Source organism: Cornus florida, unplaced genomic scaffold (genome assembly GCF_030987335.1).
Source record: "Cornus florida cultivar Cherokee Brave unplaced genomic scaffold, ASM3098733v1 CherokeeBrave_3.0.0_Hap2_Chr02, whole genome shotgun sequence".
Classification (NCBI taxonomy): Eukaryota; Viridiplantae; Streptophyta; class Magnoliopsida; order Cornales; family Cornaceae; genus Cornus; species Cornus florida.
The window spans coordinates 27,517,569-27,533,916 of NW_026775572.1; the positions used below are offsets into that span (position 1 = coordinate 27,517,569).

General features: G+C 31.0%; 1 protein-coding gene across 2 annotated transcripts; it reads left to right on the forward strand.

Moving 5' to 3' along the window:
* Positions 1-8,317: 8,317 nt before the first annotated feature.
* Positions 8,318-12,858, forward strand: LOC132294439 (uncharacterized). Of its 2 annotated transcripts, none has more exons than XM_059792299.1 (2): positions 8,318-8,524; positions 11,077-12,858. In XM_059792299.1, the coding sequence occupies exon 2, from the start codon at positions 11,438-11,440 to the stop codon at positions 12,626-12,628; it is 1,191 nt and encodes a 396-aa protein (XP_059648282.1). In that variant the 5' UTR covers positions 8,318-8,524; positions 11,077-11,437; the 3' UTR covers positions 12,629-12,858. The 2 variants fall into 2 exon arrangements, with proteins under 2 accessions (XP_059648282.1, XP_059648281.1); XM_059792298.1 differs by having other exon boundaries at positions 8,318-8,519.
* Positions 12,859-16,348: the final 3,490 nt, after the last annotated feature.

Here is a 16,348-nt window from a genome sequence, read left to right on the forward strand (position 1 = left end):
TTGTAATCAGTCAAAATGAGATTCAAAGATTGGTCAAAGAAGGTTAATTACCTAGTGAGGCAGAGGAGCCTAAACCAAACTTGTGAACCCTGTTTTGAAGGATAGATAACTCTTAGGGCTTAATCAGCCAGATGAAATAGACATAAAGGACAATTGGAGTCGGTACACACTGACACATGTGGTCTTATGAGCATCCAATCAAGATTACTCACGTTTTGGATAAGTTTATCTGATGCAACACAAGTATTAAACTCTTGGTATATTCTGAGAAGGTCAAGACTAATGTGGAGCACATATTAGGTAAACTTATCAAGACATTTCGATCTGATCGAGGATATGAGTATTTCTTGGGATAGTGCAAAGACTATATGGTCAATCAGGGTGTTGTGTACCAGTTTTCCGCAATTGACGCTAAATGCATTTAGGTATCAAATAGGAATAACAGAATTCCACTTAACATGGTTAGATCTATAATCAGCTATGCCACATTATCTCTTTCATTTAAGAGTTTAGCGTTAATGACATCGATGCGCATTATGAACTGCATTCCATCTTAGTCTGTTTCAAGGATACCGTTGAGCTGTATTTTTGACTAAATCTTAGTTTGAATCACATGCGCATATGGGGTAGTCTTGCATATGTGCGCTTGATATGGACAAGTAAGTTGGAAACAGATCATATGCATGATAGATTTGATAGCTACTCTAAAAGTCACTAGGACGAATTATTTTATGATATCAATGATAAAAGTTGATTGTTTACACTCACTGTTTATCTATAGAAGAATTATATTATGAATCACATACCTAGTAGCATAGTGTTAGAGAATATGGTATGAGTACCAGATGTACCCCATATGAACACACTTAGTATAGAGATTTAGAATTATAGATGAATTCCCTATTGATGCGTCAGCATCGTCTAGTACACAGATTCCTTCATCGGTACATTGATGTAGTGGGACGATAATTATCTAATCCGACAGAATTATGTTTTTAGGTGAGACCGTTATGGATATCCCTGTTAAACATGAGTTGGACCCAGTAAGCTACACGGAAGCGTGAACCGATATAGATACAGATCGTTTTGGCGAGTTACTATGAAATCAGAGTTGGAATCTATGTATTCTAATAAATTCTGGGATCTTGTAGAACTTTCTAGTAGGGTGATTCCTATGGAAGGCAAGTTAATCTACAAAAAGATACCAGAATATTTCTTAGTGAATAAATCATGAGTGTACAAGGGAATGTCATTATTTTTCTGATTCTATATATATTGATGACATCCTACTCATATAGAATGATGTGGAAGGTTTGTCGTCAATAAAGAGGTAGTTGTTTAATTATTTTTAAATGAATGATTTTTCAAAATGTAAGCTATATTCCTAGGATCAAGCTTTTGCAAGATCGGGTTAAAAGGAAAATAGGCTTATCTTAATAATCCTACATTGATAAAGTTTTGACCAGGTTTGGTATGTATAACTCAAAGAATGAGTTCTTGCTTTATTAATATGGATTGCTCTCTCTAGTAAATAGTTTTCCAAGACTAGCAGATGAGATTGAACAAATGAGACTGGAACTATATACTTTGGCATATGGGAGTCTCATATATGCCATGGTCTATACCAAACAGGACATCCGCTACATAATAGGAATAGTCAGTAGATATCAGTCCAATTCTGGACTTGATAACTGGTCTGTTGTGAAAAATATCATTAAGTACCTAAGGAGAACCAATGATATCATACTCATTTATGGATGTGATGATACGGTCCTAGTTAGGTATGCTAATTCTGATTTTCAATCAGAAGTAGATACTATGAGGTTCATGACTTAGTGTATGTTCACTTAATGAAAGGGAAATCAGTTGGTAGATTGTTAAGCAGATTTCAACTGCTGACTCAAACCTGCAGGTGGAATATATTGCAGCCTTAAAGGCTGCAAAGGAAGCCTATTGGTTTAATCTCACTGATTCAGAGGTTGTGAAGCATACTAGCTTGCCTATCGAGCTATATTGCGATAATAGTGTAGAAGTAGTCCAAACCAATGACCCAAGGTTCTATAGAGGAACAAGATACACTGAGAGGAAGTATCATGTTCTACATGATATTGTCCGGCAAGAAAATGTACTTGTAGCTAGAACATTGCATTGGAACACAACTTTGTTGATCCATTATCAAATGTGTCATTGATCAATAATATTGATCATCATCTGGATAACATTGGAGTTAGGTGCAATTTGAATTGGCTATGAGGGCAAGTGGGAGCTGTTGGGATTTATATACCCTGGCATAGCAAATTCCTGTTTGGATTAAAGTGACATATGTTCCTGACGTTTCTGAAATATTTATATTTTATACAATTGGTGAATTCAATATATTATATTTCGATTCATTATAGAATTGATAGTGTCCATTTGATTACAAGAGATATTTATATATATGTATGTGATGGCAATCAATGTATGATACATAAATAGTAATCATAATGGTTCATAGTCGGTAATTATAAATGAACTCATAATTAATTAAGATTTGAACTGGATCCGCGTTAGGTTGAGATATATTGCGAGAGCCGTCGTATGCAATTGTTCCCTATCACCGTCATGGCATTTGACTCTTAAGCATGAGAAAATTATAGACTCTTTTATTAATTAATAATTACTTTGATTTGTTCGGCGGATTCTTCGGGATCCTTAAACCGACACTTTGGGTAGTTATGTAATTAATAGTTAGAGGGTTATATTTTCAATATTTGCATCATTGTTACTTGTATTTATTTTGTATTGATTATGGTTGATCACAAAGTAAATTCGAAGGCCTTCGTATGTTTTTAGACAAAATGATTTATTATATATTTATTTATTTAAATTATTATTTTTGTTAAACAAATGTTTTATTGTGATCGAGTCAGAAATAATCAATAGTACCAAAATAAATATATTAATTAAGTAGTCGGACTGATGGCTTTATTTATCCGATAACAAACTATGCATAGAGGGGTCAAAGTGCAATATTGACTTAGAGATTATTTATTATTTAATTGGAGTTCAATTAATTTCTTTTAGTGGAGTAGAAATTAATTTATGAATTAATTGAATTGGGTCCATGGACCGGGCCAATTATTAATTCATTGTAGCCAATAAAATAATAGGCCCAATGGATTCTCACTCATAGCCCAACTTGATATTGGGATTATATTAGATTTGAGACATGTGAATTAGAGATTGAGAAGGATTTGTTGTTTCATTTTCTTTATTTTTATGTTACCTATAAATATACATGGTCTATGTATATTTTAGAAAGATTTTTGGAAGAAGGAAAAAGGAATAAATTTTCTCTCTCTAAAAAATTAGGGTTAGTGTTTTCATCTAATGGAGGCTCCCACAAGCCTAGTTTTCCAAGGTCATTCATGGAGGCTTATGAGTGATTCCTAAAGGCAAGACCATTACCAAGAAGATGGAGATTCATGAAAAAAGTGTCTAGCAAAAGGGATCTACAATAAGTGAGAACATTCACTTTAGAGGAGAGATCTAAGGTTTACTCAAACCTTGATGTAAGTATTCAATCTTTTAATTGAATGATATTTCATGTTTTATTTTTGCATAAAGCTTGTCTCTATATAATGAATCAAGATTTATGAATTAAAATCTCTCGAATTTTTTTTAAAATTAGCACGTTTCCCAACAGTATCGTCATCATCTTCTTCTTCTTTTTCTTCTTCTCGAAAATGAGGCTCTTGACCTCCATGGACACCATAGAAAGCCACTGCTAACCCTAACAACTAATTGAAACCTAACCGCTAGTTAACCTAGCTGGGTAGGGCATTTTGGGATCACTGCTTGGGCCTTCGGCTATTTTTGTAATGCTATATGGGTTGGCTTGGGTTACAATTTGTTCTTGGGCCTCTTTACACACTTTATTCTTTCTTTCTTTCTTTTTTTTTTTTTAAAAAAAGAAAGAAAGAAGAAGTGAGAAACAAAGAAAAATATATGTGGCGATACCTATTCTAATATATATACTGCATGTACAAACTATAGTACAGTATTTGATTAACTTGTAAAAAAAGTATGACAAGTTTTTCTCTCTGATTGACAGTTCAAATTCTTAATTAATATTTTAGATTTTTAAAGTAAATAATTAGTTCATAAAGTGATATTTTAGTTTCTATGAAAAAATAAATTAGTGCACAAGAAATCATTGGACTATTATTCTGGTTGATATAATTTCTTATTTCTAGTGAGGTGTTCGAATCCCGGATCATTTGTAGATGTTTGACCTGGGAATCATTCAAATGGAGATTCCATGCTCAGAGTTATTAATTTGTACGCGTATCATATGTATATCACAACAATTATAAAAACATTTCCGAAAATAAAAGTAAATAATAATAAAACAAACACCTACGGCAATCCCTTTGTTTAGTAGTTTTCAATCTTGTTTCTGCCTTGCCTTGTGAAGTGAATTTGTTTTATTTGCCGTTATAAATGAATATATACGTGTAAAGACAATTTATTTTTTTATTTTTTTGACAGGAAAGACAAATTGGTAATAGCTCACCAGAAAACCTATAATAACATCATGTACAATTAAATACATTGGATATTAATCATATTATGTCTAACCTGGTTGTCCTTCTCCGATAAGAGAGTAAGGGCTAGTTGGGTACAATGAAAATAAAATGAAAAGAAAGGTAATGGAGGGAGATGGAAAATTATGTTTGTTATGAAATATATTGGATATTATGTTTTATGTGTGTTTTTAATTTTCACTGTATTTTTCTTTTCAAAAAAAAAAATTAAGTTAAAAAATTATATACATATCTATACTATTATTAAAAGTACAAAGAGTTTTAGTACATTATTGTGTTTCAGTATATTATTCTTTAATAATAAATTTATATGTTTCCTTTTACAATTCAATTTATATGTATATTTTATTTTAGAATAATACAAATTGTCTATTTATTATGAGATTTATTTTAAAATTAATATAAAGTGTTTATGAGAGTTCCTATAAAACTCAAATTACCTATTTATATTATGAGGTTTTTAATAAAAGAAAATCTAATTAGATAAGAAAATAAATAATTTAGTCTTTATAATTAGACAAGAAAATATATAAATAAAATATATAAAATGGCCAAAAAAAAGGTGTGATAAATATTTCTTTAGATCTATAGTTTTATAAGAAGCTTACATGTAATCCTTTTAAACTCAAAATCAACGTGGGAAAAGAAAATTAAATTTTATTAAGTAATTTGTAATTTGAATTAAACTCTTTAAATAATTTTTAGATAATAAAAATTATTTTTTTATATTAATAAATAAATACTAAAATAATGAAATACTGAAACTCTTTGCATATTTAAGTAATTTGAATTAAACTCTTAAAATTAATTTTTATGAATTTTATTAGGTAATTTGTAATTTGAATTAAACTCTTTAAATAATTTTTAGGTAATTTTTTTTATAAAAACTCTTTTTTTTAATTAATAAATAAATATTGAAAGACTGAAACTCTTAAAGGTCGACCCAAGAAAATGTAGTACTATACTTGATCTTAGCTAAAAGGCCGAGAAAGGTTAGCCGAGAGGTAAACCAAAAAAAAATTAGTACTGCATTTAATCTTAGCCATATGGTCGAAAAAGATGTGATTAATATTTTTTTAAGTCTATAGTTTTATAAGAGGCTTCCGTGTAATTCTTTTTAACTCAAAATGAACGTGGGATAGTAAAAATTAATTTTATTAGGTAATTTGAATTAAACTCTTTAAATTAATTTTTATTAGGTAATAAAAATTTAATATTACACTTGATCTTAACCTTTAAATTTAGTACTACACTTGATCTTAGCCAAAAGGCCGACCCAAAAAAATTTAGTACTACACTTAATCTTAGCCAAAAGGCCAGGAAATGGGTAATTAATATTTATTTAGATTTATAGTTTTATAAGAGACTTCCCTATAATCCTTATTAGTTTTGCAATTTAAATTAAACTCTTTAAATAATTTTTAGGTAATTTTTTGTTTATAAAAACTATTTTTTTATATAATAAATAAATACTGAAATACTAAAAGACTGGAACTCTTTGCACATTTAATAATAGTATAGTTAATTTATAATTTGAATTAAACTTTTTAAATTAATTTTTATAAATTTTATTAGGTAATTTGTAATTTGAATTAAACTCTTTAAATAATTTTTAGGTAAATTTTTTTTATAAATTTTTTTTTTATATTAATAAATAAATATTAAAATGCTCACATTTAATAATAGTATAAATATAGATATATCAAACATACCTATTTTCTCAACAAAGATTTATAAACGAAGGAAGAGAATTCGTGCCGTGATTAGGAGTAACATGTAATTTACCCTTTTAACAAAGATTTTTAAATTTAGACCCATACGAGGAGAAGAGTTTAGAAATTCAGACCATTTATGGGGAGACAACAAACAGACAATATAGATGTGTAGAGAACGGATGGAGAAGATAGATTCAGAAAAATAGGCTTATAATAAACGGACAATATAATATAAGAATTTAGAATTGTGGAAAAATTACATTTAAGTAGATTCAGAAGATTTAAATAACAAATCAGTCTATTATTAAAGTTAATTTTTTTATTTGATCGAGTTAGATAAAATAATTACATATGTATTAAAAACAATTATATATATCCAAAATATCCTTCAAACTCTTATTTGAAAATACTAAACTATCCTTCATAAATCAAATCATTATTTCATTCATAAAATTTAGAATATTTTTTTTAACAATATTTCCTAATATTGGTTCAAACCTGCAAATATTAATTTAGAAATATACAAATAATTTAATGAAAATTCTTTATGATATAAATAATTTAATGGAAATTCATTATGAATAGATTTTTTTTTTTTAATAAGTGGAAATTCATCCTATATATATATATATATATATAATTTTAGTAGCATATAACTTTAACTGTATCTCCTAATTCATACCAATATAAATCTACGAAAGTGAAAACTTTCCTATGAATATATATATATACACACACGTGCAATACACACGCGCAAAAATGGAAGATCATGAAAAAACTAAATTGTTGCTTCAGTAAACGATACACCAACAATCATTTATTTATTTATTTATAAAAAAAGTGTAATTAATTGAGCTAAAAAATTGATGATCACATGCACCACATCAAAGGCTATTTATATATTATTGAGTTTAATTATATTTTTCTTTTGGGGACTAACATTTGATTGCTCCATTTTTTACTATATTGAATCTTTTTTATTATTTGGTAATTTTTTTATTTTTATTATTATTTGTATAAGTTGTGTATATATGAAAGTTGCAACAATATGGTTCAAAGTTAGAGAGATATTATTTAAAGAAAGTACTTGATTTTAGGGAATAATTTTTATTGTTTGGAATAAGTGTTTGGAAGACATTTTCAACATAAATAATAATTATTGATGCATATGTAATTAGTTTACTTAATTCAACCAAAGTAAAAAATGAACTTTTAAAATAGATTAATTTGTTATTTAAGAGTCTTAACTCTATGTAAGTGTAGTTTTTTCTAAAATTGATTGTTTTTTTTAAAAAAAAGTATTGCACTTTTGCGAGAAGTTAATTTAAGAACAGGTTTTATTAGCTTTTCTCAAACGAGATTTTAAAATACCATATTTTTTCAAAAGTACTTTCATCGAACACTGGGTGCTATCGTAAAGGACTTTCTGGACTAGGTTACAAAAAACCAGCCAACATACCCTATATATTGTGTGTTTTTTTTTTTTTTTTTCAGAAATGAATTTATCCATATTTAACATGTTGAGTTATTATAGTGATTAATACTATCCGAATGGTAGACCCGAAAAATCGGGATATAGGAAAGGAAAAAAAAAAAAAATTTGAAAGAAAAAATACTCAATACTATTATACTGTTGTAAATTTTAACATTACAGATGAATGTTATTATAGTGATTAGTCCTATGAAAAAACCGGGTTATAGGAAAGGGCAAAAAATAAAAATAAAAATGAAAGAAATAAAAAAAAAAAAAAAAAAACTACTGTAAATTTTGACATATACAGATGGATGTCCACGCGTCTTTAAATGAATGGAAGGACCACAGTACTTAGTCCACTCCAAGCTAAAAAAGGTTCACCGTAAACGCCGCCACGGGAACATTGCCACCTAGGCTCGAACTAATCCGAGCCAGCACCTGGCACTCCCGAACTTAGAGGCTCGGAGCATCCAGATGTATATAGCCTGTCTTTTAAAAAAATTTTATTTTTATTTTTATTTGGTTGGTTTATTTGCTGGAGACAGCCTGTCACCAACAAAGTCTTTCTCTCTCTACCTTCGGTTCTCAGTCCCTCTCTCTCTTTTCTCCCTCCCTCTTTCTCTCTCTCTCTCTCTCTCTCTGTCTCTGTCTCTGAAACTTTCTCTCTCTTAGGGCTTTCAATCTACTCCCGCGACTGTGTGATTCGTCCTTCGACCTCAACGGATCGAGATTGTCAGCCTTGTAAGGTTTCTTCTGATCTGCTTCTCTTTCCATTCCCCTATTGTTTCGTCCTTGTTTGGTTCGAGTTACAGTCTGTTTACTATTTCGGATTAATGAATGTTCTTTTTTAAATACTTGGATTTTGTTGTGTTGTTTGTTTTGAAAATGCGCGTATTTTACTGTATATGTTGTTTTGTGGTCACCAATTTGACATAGTATTTGGTTTAATTGTGATCTTTGCCAATTTTTGTACGGATTTCTGTTTGTTTTGGCTCAATTAGGAGGATTCGAACTTAGTTTGAGTTCAATTTTTAACTCCGTTACGTGTACATGTACGTTTATATTTAAGTATATATATGCCTACAATTTTGGTGTTATTCAGCTATTCGGAAGAAATTGAATTAGAATACATGTAATAGTTGGATTGGGAACCCCGCACACACAGCTACAATTTTGGTGTTTCACTTATGCTATTTAATGTATAGACATATAGATATAGAGAATACATATACATGCATGCTTAGAATATGCCAATACACAGATATTATTCAGTTGTTTGGAGGAATGTTTAGAGCTTGACGTGAAATTTCATGGTACAGTAAAACTGTAAAAGAGGGAGCCCTTGCATGCTATAAGGTTGTGGGGGCATTCTTAAAATTGCTTGGACAATTGTTGGCATTTTAACGTTAAAAGGTTGAACTGATGAGACATTCATTTATTAGTGTGGGCTTTTTCTACAGCTTGTCATTTTGTTTAGAAGTGCTAAATGGGGAAGCAATAGAGGAATAATCACCAATTCGATTGAAAATTTTGTAAATGCAATACTTTCAAAATGGTATAAAGGTAACATGCAATACTTTCAAGAAGTTCAATGGTGGCACGTATTTGTACTCTACATCCCATATAATGAATATACTTAATATTATTATAAGATTCTGTTATTTTGTAGTTTATAATTTTAGTTGGTTTGTGGTAATGGCTGTAAAAGCATGGTGATACAGATATGTGGTGTTACAGCCTACGTATATGTCATATATATTTTGTGCACCCCATCTTTAAATTTCAGTGTCATTGTCAGTAACCACGTGCACAACATGCTTTTATTTAATTTTTAAAAAAGCCGTATTCGTAATTTTTTCATAAATATTTTACTTATGATTTCTATGTCAGTTTATAACTTTATGTAAAACATTAATGGAAATTTAGATGCTAAGTTATTAATGTAATGGTTGGATAAGTAAGTATTTAACTGCTTTATTGGAATTTTTGAAACAAAATTAGGTTCTTCAAAGGACTTCTTACACCCCGTCATCCCTTCACTTGACATGTATCTAGATAAAAAAATTTAAAACTGTGACTTGAAATATTTGTACTTTATTTTTCCTTAATTATCTCTTGAGGCTCTGCGCCTCCTAGAATTCAGATGGATATGAAACTTTTTCATGTTCAACACAATAGCTGGTTCGAGTTGGTTTTGCTTTTGTCTAGCAGTTCTTTTTTGGACTTTAAGATCAATCTTCTTATGTCAGCATCACATTTTTTGGGGGCGACCATTGTTTGGACAAAGTGTGAAAATTAGTTTGAATCAATAAAGCTGTTTACTTGGGTTCAGTATAAATTTGCCATATGATGGGAATCTTCTAAAGAATTTGAACAAAGACCAATTTAATTAGTGGAAAAAGACTCTTACAAACTCCCATTCTTGTTTACGTGTGCCCTATTACACTGAATGACAGTTTTACAACATGTTCAATGGAATCACTTGTCAAAAAAAAAAAAACATGTTCAGTGGAATCACCTACCACTCTGAAGGGGGAGGTTTGGGGTTTATGTATTAGATATGCAGATAGGAATAAATTCGTACAACTCTCCTTTTTTATATGGGACTTTATTACACTATTGACAGTCGTTAGGTGACAGGTCTAAATTCTTTTATGACACCAACATTGAAAGAGCTGATTGTTTATTACATGTTCATTGGTATCCCCTGAAGAAGTGGGGTGTAGAGTTCAAGTCCTGGGTTGGATGTCCATATGTGTTTTAACTTATAATTACTGAAAACATATCAAAGGACCTCGGTGTACTAAAATTTTGAAATTTAGATGTAGTTTGTTTCTGATGGATACATTTATTAAAATTTTGGCATTTATGGGAGGGAAATTTGACATGTGTTATGGTGTCTCTGATTTAATTATGCTGTACACTTGAATTTCATGGAACAGTGTGATTCTTATTCTAATAAAATTAGTTTGTCTTGCATTTTGAGTGGAATTATATGAATGTCGCTCTCATCTTCTGTCTAGTGTCACAAGTTTGATGGGTATGCTAGTTTTATCTGAGTGAAACTTTAAGTTGATGACTAAAAGTTTAATGTTCTATTAACATTCAGAAAATTTCAGATGCTGCTCTTTAGAGCTGATCCTCATTCCCCAGAAGGGACCAATGTTAATGATTTTAGATGATTTTTTTAGGTTGATTGTTAGACGCATAGACTTACATGGATGTACAGTAGCCCTGCTAGTTCTCTTCCATTTAACTTTAATTTCTCACTCATGAATGATTCTCTACAATATTGTAGGTGGTTTGGCTGGGTAATATATTTTGGGATTTATCTGTGAAGCTTCTCACAATTTAAATCCAGTATTGAGACCACAATTTCAATCTAATACAAATTACTGTTGGATTGGAGATGGATGGTATCCGTAGAATGTTACCAAAATCATGAAGAGAGGGAGTTGCCTAATGATTTTATAGCAAGGGCAAGAATTACAGTGTGATCAATTATAGCAGGAAGGCATTGCATGGTAGTAGAGTCGTGTGAAAATACTTGCTTTACTACACCCTGTTGTTATAGCGAGGAGGAGCAAGTATATATGTACTAGAGGATTTTTCTGTATCCATGCTGGCAGAGAGCATGCGTGGAATCTGTGCTTTGGGTAATGCCCCTGACGAGTTTTGTTGCTGATGCACTTGGTGTGGTGACAATTTGTCTTGTTTCTCTTTTGGTTCTCCTGGGTTTCTTCTGCATCCTGTACTTGTGTTACTTCCGCACTTGCATCCGTAGTCAAGGTTTTATTCAACTCAGTTATTTTAGCGGTCCTTGGATTGTCCGAATTACGCTTATCTTCTTTACAATCTGGTGGGGTTTTTGGGAAATAATCCGGTTAAATTTGTTGAGACGTGAGGGTAAAGTATTAAATGCCCTTAACTTGAAATGGCAGGAATTTTTTTGCAAATGTTACATTGTTTCAAACCTCGGGTTTGCAGAACCTTGCCTGTTCCTCACCCTCGTGTTTCTCCTTCATTCATCATTGCGGAAGACGGGGGCATTAAGCCAAAAATGGAATGGGAAAACAGCAGCTTATGTTATTCTCTATTGCCTCCCAGTGTTTGTTCTTCAGCTCATAGTTATTTTAATTGGACCCCAAATTGAGAAGGGTGAGAGTTTTGTGCACAAATTACCACATTATTTCACAAGTGCAGCTTCTAAGGACCATGATGATGTTGCCTTCTGCACTTACCCTTTATTGAGTACCATATTCCTCGGTCTTTTTGCTACTGTTCTAACAATGTATTTGTTCTGGCTTGGAAGACGGATATTGAAGTTGGTTATTAATAAGGGTTTGAAAAAGAGAGTTTACACATTGATGTTCTCTGTTTCCAGTTTATTTCTGTTAAGGGTTCTATTTCTTGGCTTAACTGTTCTATCTAGGCCAGAACATTTTCTGTTCGAAGTTTTCACATTCTTGGCTTTTCTTTCCCTGTTATGTTGTGCTGGGGTGGTTATTTCCGTGCTTGTGTACTTCCCAGTTGCAGATTCTTTAGCATTGAGGAATCTGCAAGATTTAGAGGCTACGAGAGGGATTATTGAAGAACAAAATGACACCATTTCACTAATTGCTAACCAAAGCGCTCTTGAAGAAAGTATGGAAAGTAGCCCTGGTAGAAATTCTATTACTTCAACGAAACGAGGATCCATTTCTTTTCGGGCTATGGAGAAAGATGGAACATCTGGAGCGTTTGTGGAATTGAGCCTCTTCTCTCCCAGTCAGCATTCAACCCCACCAGGCTCACCCCAACTTCTTGGCTGGCCTATGCTCCCTGCTTCTTCAACATTTCATGGGCAGTGAAAGTAAAAACGTCCGAGAACTCATGGTAGAACTCATTTTTGTGGCTAGAAAATATCATTTGTAAAGGGTTTAGGTTTAATAAGGATTGAAATTTTTGGTTTTGTTATTTGTTTGGGATATAATGGTTTGTTTGCTATCCACCTCCTTTTTTTTTTTTGGTGGAACTCTTGGTCTGTATCTCTTCTGCTCTATTTCTATAACCATTGTCAATTACATCCTGCTTAAGGTCACTCATTTTTGTTGCGTAGGAACTTTTGGCTGGTTTTGAATGGTGTTATTATTGCCTAGTTATCCAAATTTAGTGTTTTATATCTCTTGATTGATCATATAATCAGAAAAACAGATGTTATTTATGCCTTGGAATGCGGCTTTATTAGTTGTACTTGTAATATTGTAAGGCTTGTAATATTAGCTACTTGTTTTTAGTTTTGGTTGGTTGTCTGTGTTCACTCTGAAAGAGAAATAGCCACTTCTCTCTTGAAGTTGAAGCTTACTCCGAATCTACCATGAATATGTTTCGTGTCTTTTCAATGACAGCACAACTCAATTCAAGTTTCCTTCAATCTCTCAGCCCTCCGGACCGGTCAAATGTAGCTTTAGGGCTTCTGTCTGTCTACCCTAATGCCCGGTTTTGCGAATGATGATGTGAGAGTTTTTTCCCATCTTGTCTTTATGAAGCAGTTTTGGACAAGAAACTACAGTAAATAGAACAAGAGAAAGGGAAAACACTAGGAGCGTTGATGGCGTGGTCTCTCCCTGATTTCATTTTTTAAACTTTTTGAGCCCAGAAATCCAAGGATTTGAAACTACTCCTATCGTTTTCTAATTCTATATTTTTAGAACTGACCCAATAGCCCGGTGATATTTCCTAGCATTTAAAAAAATATATTTTATATTTTTTGAAAAGTGAGTAAAGTTCAAGAACAAAACTGTACGGGCTCACATCCAAAGTGGACAGTATCATTCCATGTGGTGGAGTGGGTCGTAACAAAGATGCGAGATACTAACGAGCTACAAGTGCACAATTCCACCTCGCCTAGGTAAGGGTAAGAGAAATATGAAGTGGTTATAAGTAGGTGTGTCACTCCAATTGGTACGAGGCCTTTTGGGGTAAAGCCTAAGAGCAAAACCATGCGGGCTCAGGTCCAAAGCGAACAATAGAGTAATTTTAAGAACCATTTAATAATGTATTTTTGAAATATATACCTTGAATTACTTTATATAATTGTAAAAATTGAAGAATATAAATGTATATATATGAATAATTCTATCAAGAGACTTCCGTTATTTTATGCCAAGAGCAATTAACAATTCATATTTAACTAGTTAATTGAAAGATATATTAAATAATTTTTTTTATAATCGTAATTAACTTCTAAATTGTAAAAATGATTAATTTGATTAATTAAAAAATAAAGTCTCAATAAGTGATTAAATATCATTTATTAGAAAGTTATCTAAATAGCATTACACTAATTAATTTTATCTTACTTTGGTCAATCTCCAATTCAAAATTGACGTCTTTGCTCAGGATGTTTGAATTGGCTTCTTTGCTCAGGATGTTTCAAATCTTTTGCAGGGGTAATTTTTTATTAATCATTATTGTAACTAAAAGGCAAACTCACTGACGACAAATTATTAGGTGCGCTTGCTCATTTATCAATAAACTTAAATTATAGTGTTGTATACTCACTCATTTATACTCATTTATTTCGATATGGAACAATTACCACTCGTAACATTTTCCTCCACCCGAACTCGCAACGCCTTCGCTGAGGTCGGGCCACCCTACTTACTCGAGTGGCTCAACCAGACGCTTGGCATGGCACCGAATTAAAGATTGGGTCTAACTCTGATACTAATTGTATCGAGTGAGTGCTTGTTCATTTATTCAAAAACTTGAACTATTGGGTAGTACTGCATACTCACCCATTTATATCTATTCACTTTTTCATCCAGATTTGACGTGGGACAAATATCCCTTATAACATTATGAACACTTTAAATAACGTTGCATACTTTATTCGAACTTATATGGACACTTTTAAGGGGGTAAAGAGAGAAAAACACCTTTAAATTTTGGACAAATAACACCCTAATATTTATTTTGGGTATATAACTCAATTAAGTTTTAAAAAATGGACAAATAAGGGCTTACTTAGTATAATATGTCATAAAATCACACTTAAGTAGCACGTGCCAATATTAAGTAACAAATTATCTAAACTGCCCTTTTGATTTGCCAAAATGCCCTTATACCATTTTACATAGGGCTAAGTGTAATAAACCCCCTCGACTATTTTTTTTGCCAAAAACCCTCAACTATTTGAGGGGGGTAATTGAGTGGATGGAAAATCAAGCTCCATGCTTTTGAAACAAAAATGCCCGAAAACTCCCTTTAGTTTAAATTTTTGGCAAGAAACCTTCATGAAGAATTTTTTTTTTACATAAACCCCCCTAACTATGCAATTTGTTGCAAAGTGGCGTTATAATGACAAAAATGCCCCGTAATACAAAATTAATAAAATTGTGCCTCTTAATATTTTTCTAAAATTAATAAAAATAACTTATTTGGCATAGTGTTAATAAAAAAATAATAATAAACTTAAATGGTGCATCTGTAAGAAAATAAAAGTACCTTGGAACAATTTTTCAAAATTTTCTTTTTTTTTTTTTCTAAAAAATAAAAAGGTAAAGAAACCTAAAATGAAAATTATTTTAAAGTAAAGCTTAACTTTCTTAAATTTATATTAAAGTAATGCTATAATGACAACAAAATTATTTTATATTAGGAATTTTTTTGTTAGTATAAAATGATTTAAATTTCATTAAATTCGTAAATCATAAAATTATAGCATCACTTCAATATAAAATTATTTTAATTTAAATTTAATATTAAGGCAAATAACTTTTATAAGGGAAAAATAACCCTAAGTTTGACCGCCGCCTTTACTGAACCATTCCCTTCGACTTCATAGAAAAGAGCATAAATTATTTCATTCAGCTGTGGAAGATAGGGGAGATCAGTTAAAAAATATAAACACAATCTTTCTAACTGACATCTACGTAATCACCTGGATCCCGATGTAACCATAAATATGGTAGTTGGCCATTAAACGAGGTATGAGAAAAAAAAACTCCTAAACATTGAATATAGAACTAATTCTTCTGCTGTACGGTTCCAAGTATTGACTTAATCGTCGAACGGTCCTCAGTTGGCACTCCACAGGTGCTATCCGAGATGACATAATCTCCATTGTTTTGTAGGTAAACGCCGTCGTTCTAGGTCGCACTAATTTTCGCATCAACAAACTCAATTTCATTATAGTATCACTTTAACATAAAATTTCATTTTAAATTTAAATCATTTCATATTAACGAAAAATTCATTTTATATCAGTGGGAATTTTTGATAATATAAAATGATTTAAATTTCAAATAAAATTTTATATTAAAGTGATGCTATAATGAAATTTAAAGTGAATTTTTCGTCATTATAGCATCACTTAAATATAAATTTAAGAAAGTTTAGGTTTATTTTAAAATGATTTTCATTTTAGGTTTTCTTTTCCTTTTTATTTTTTAGAAATAAAAAACTATTCCAAGGTACTTTTATTTTCTTATAGATGCATCATTTATTATTATTATTATTATTATTTTTTATTAACACTATGCCAAATGAATTATTTTTATTAGTTTTAATTTAATATTAAGAGGCAC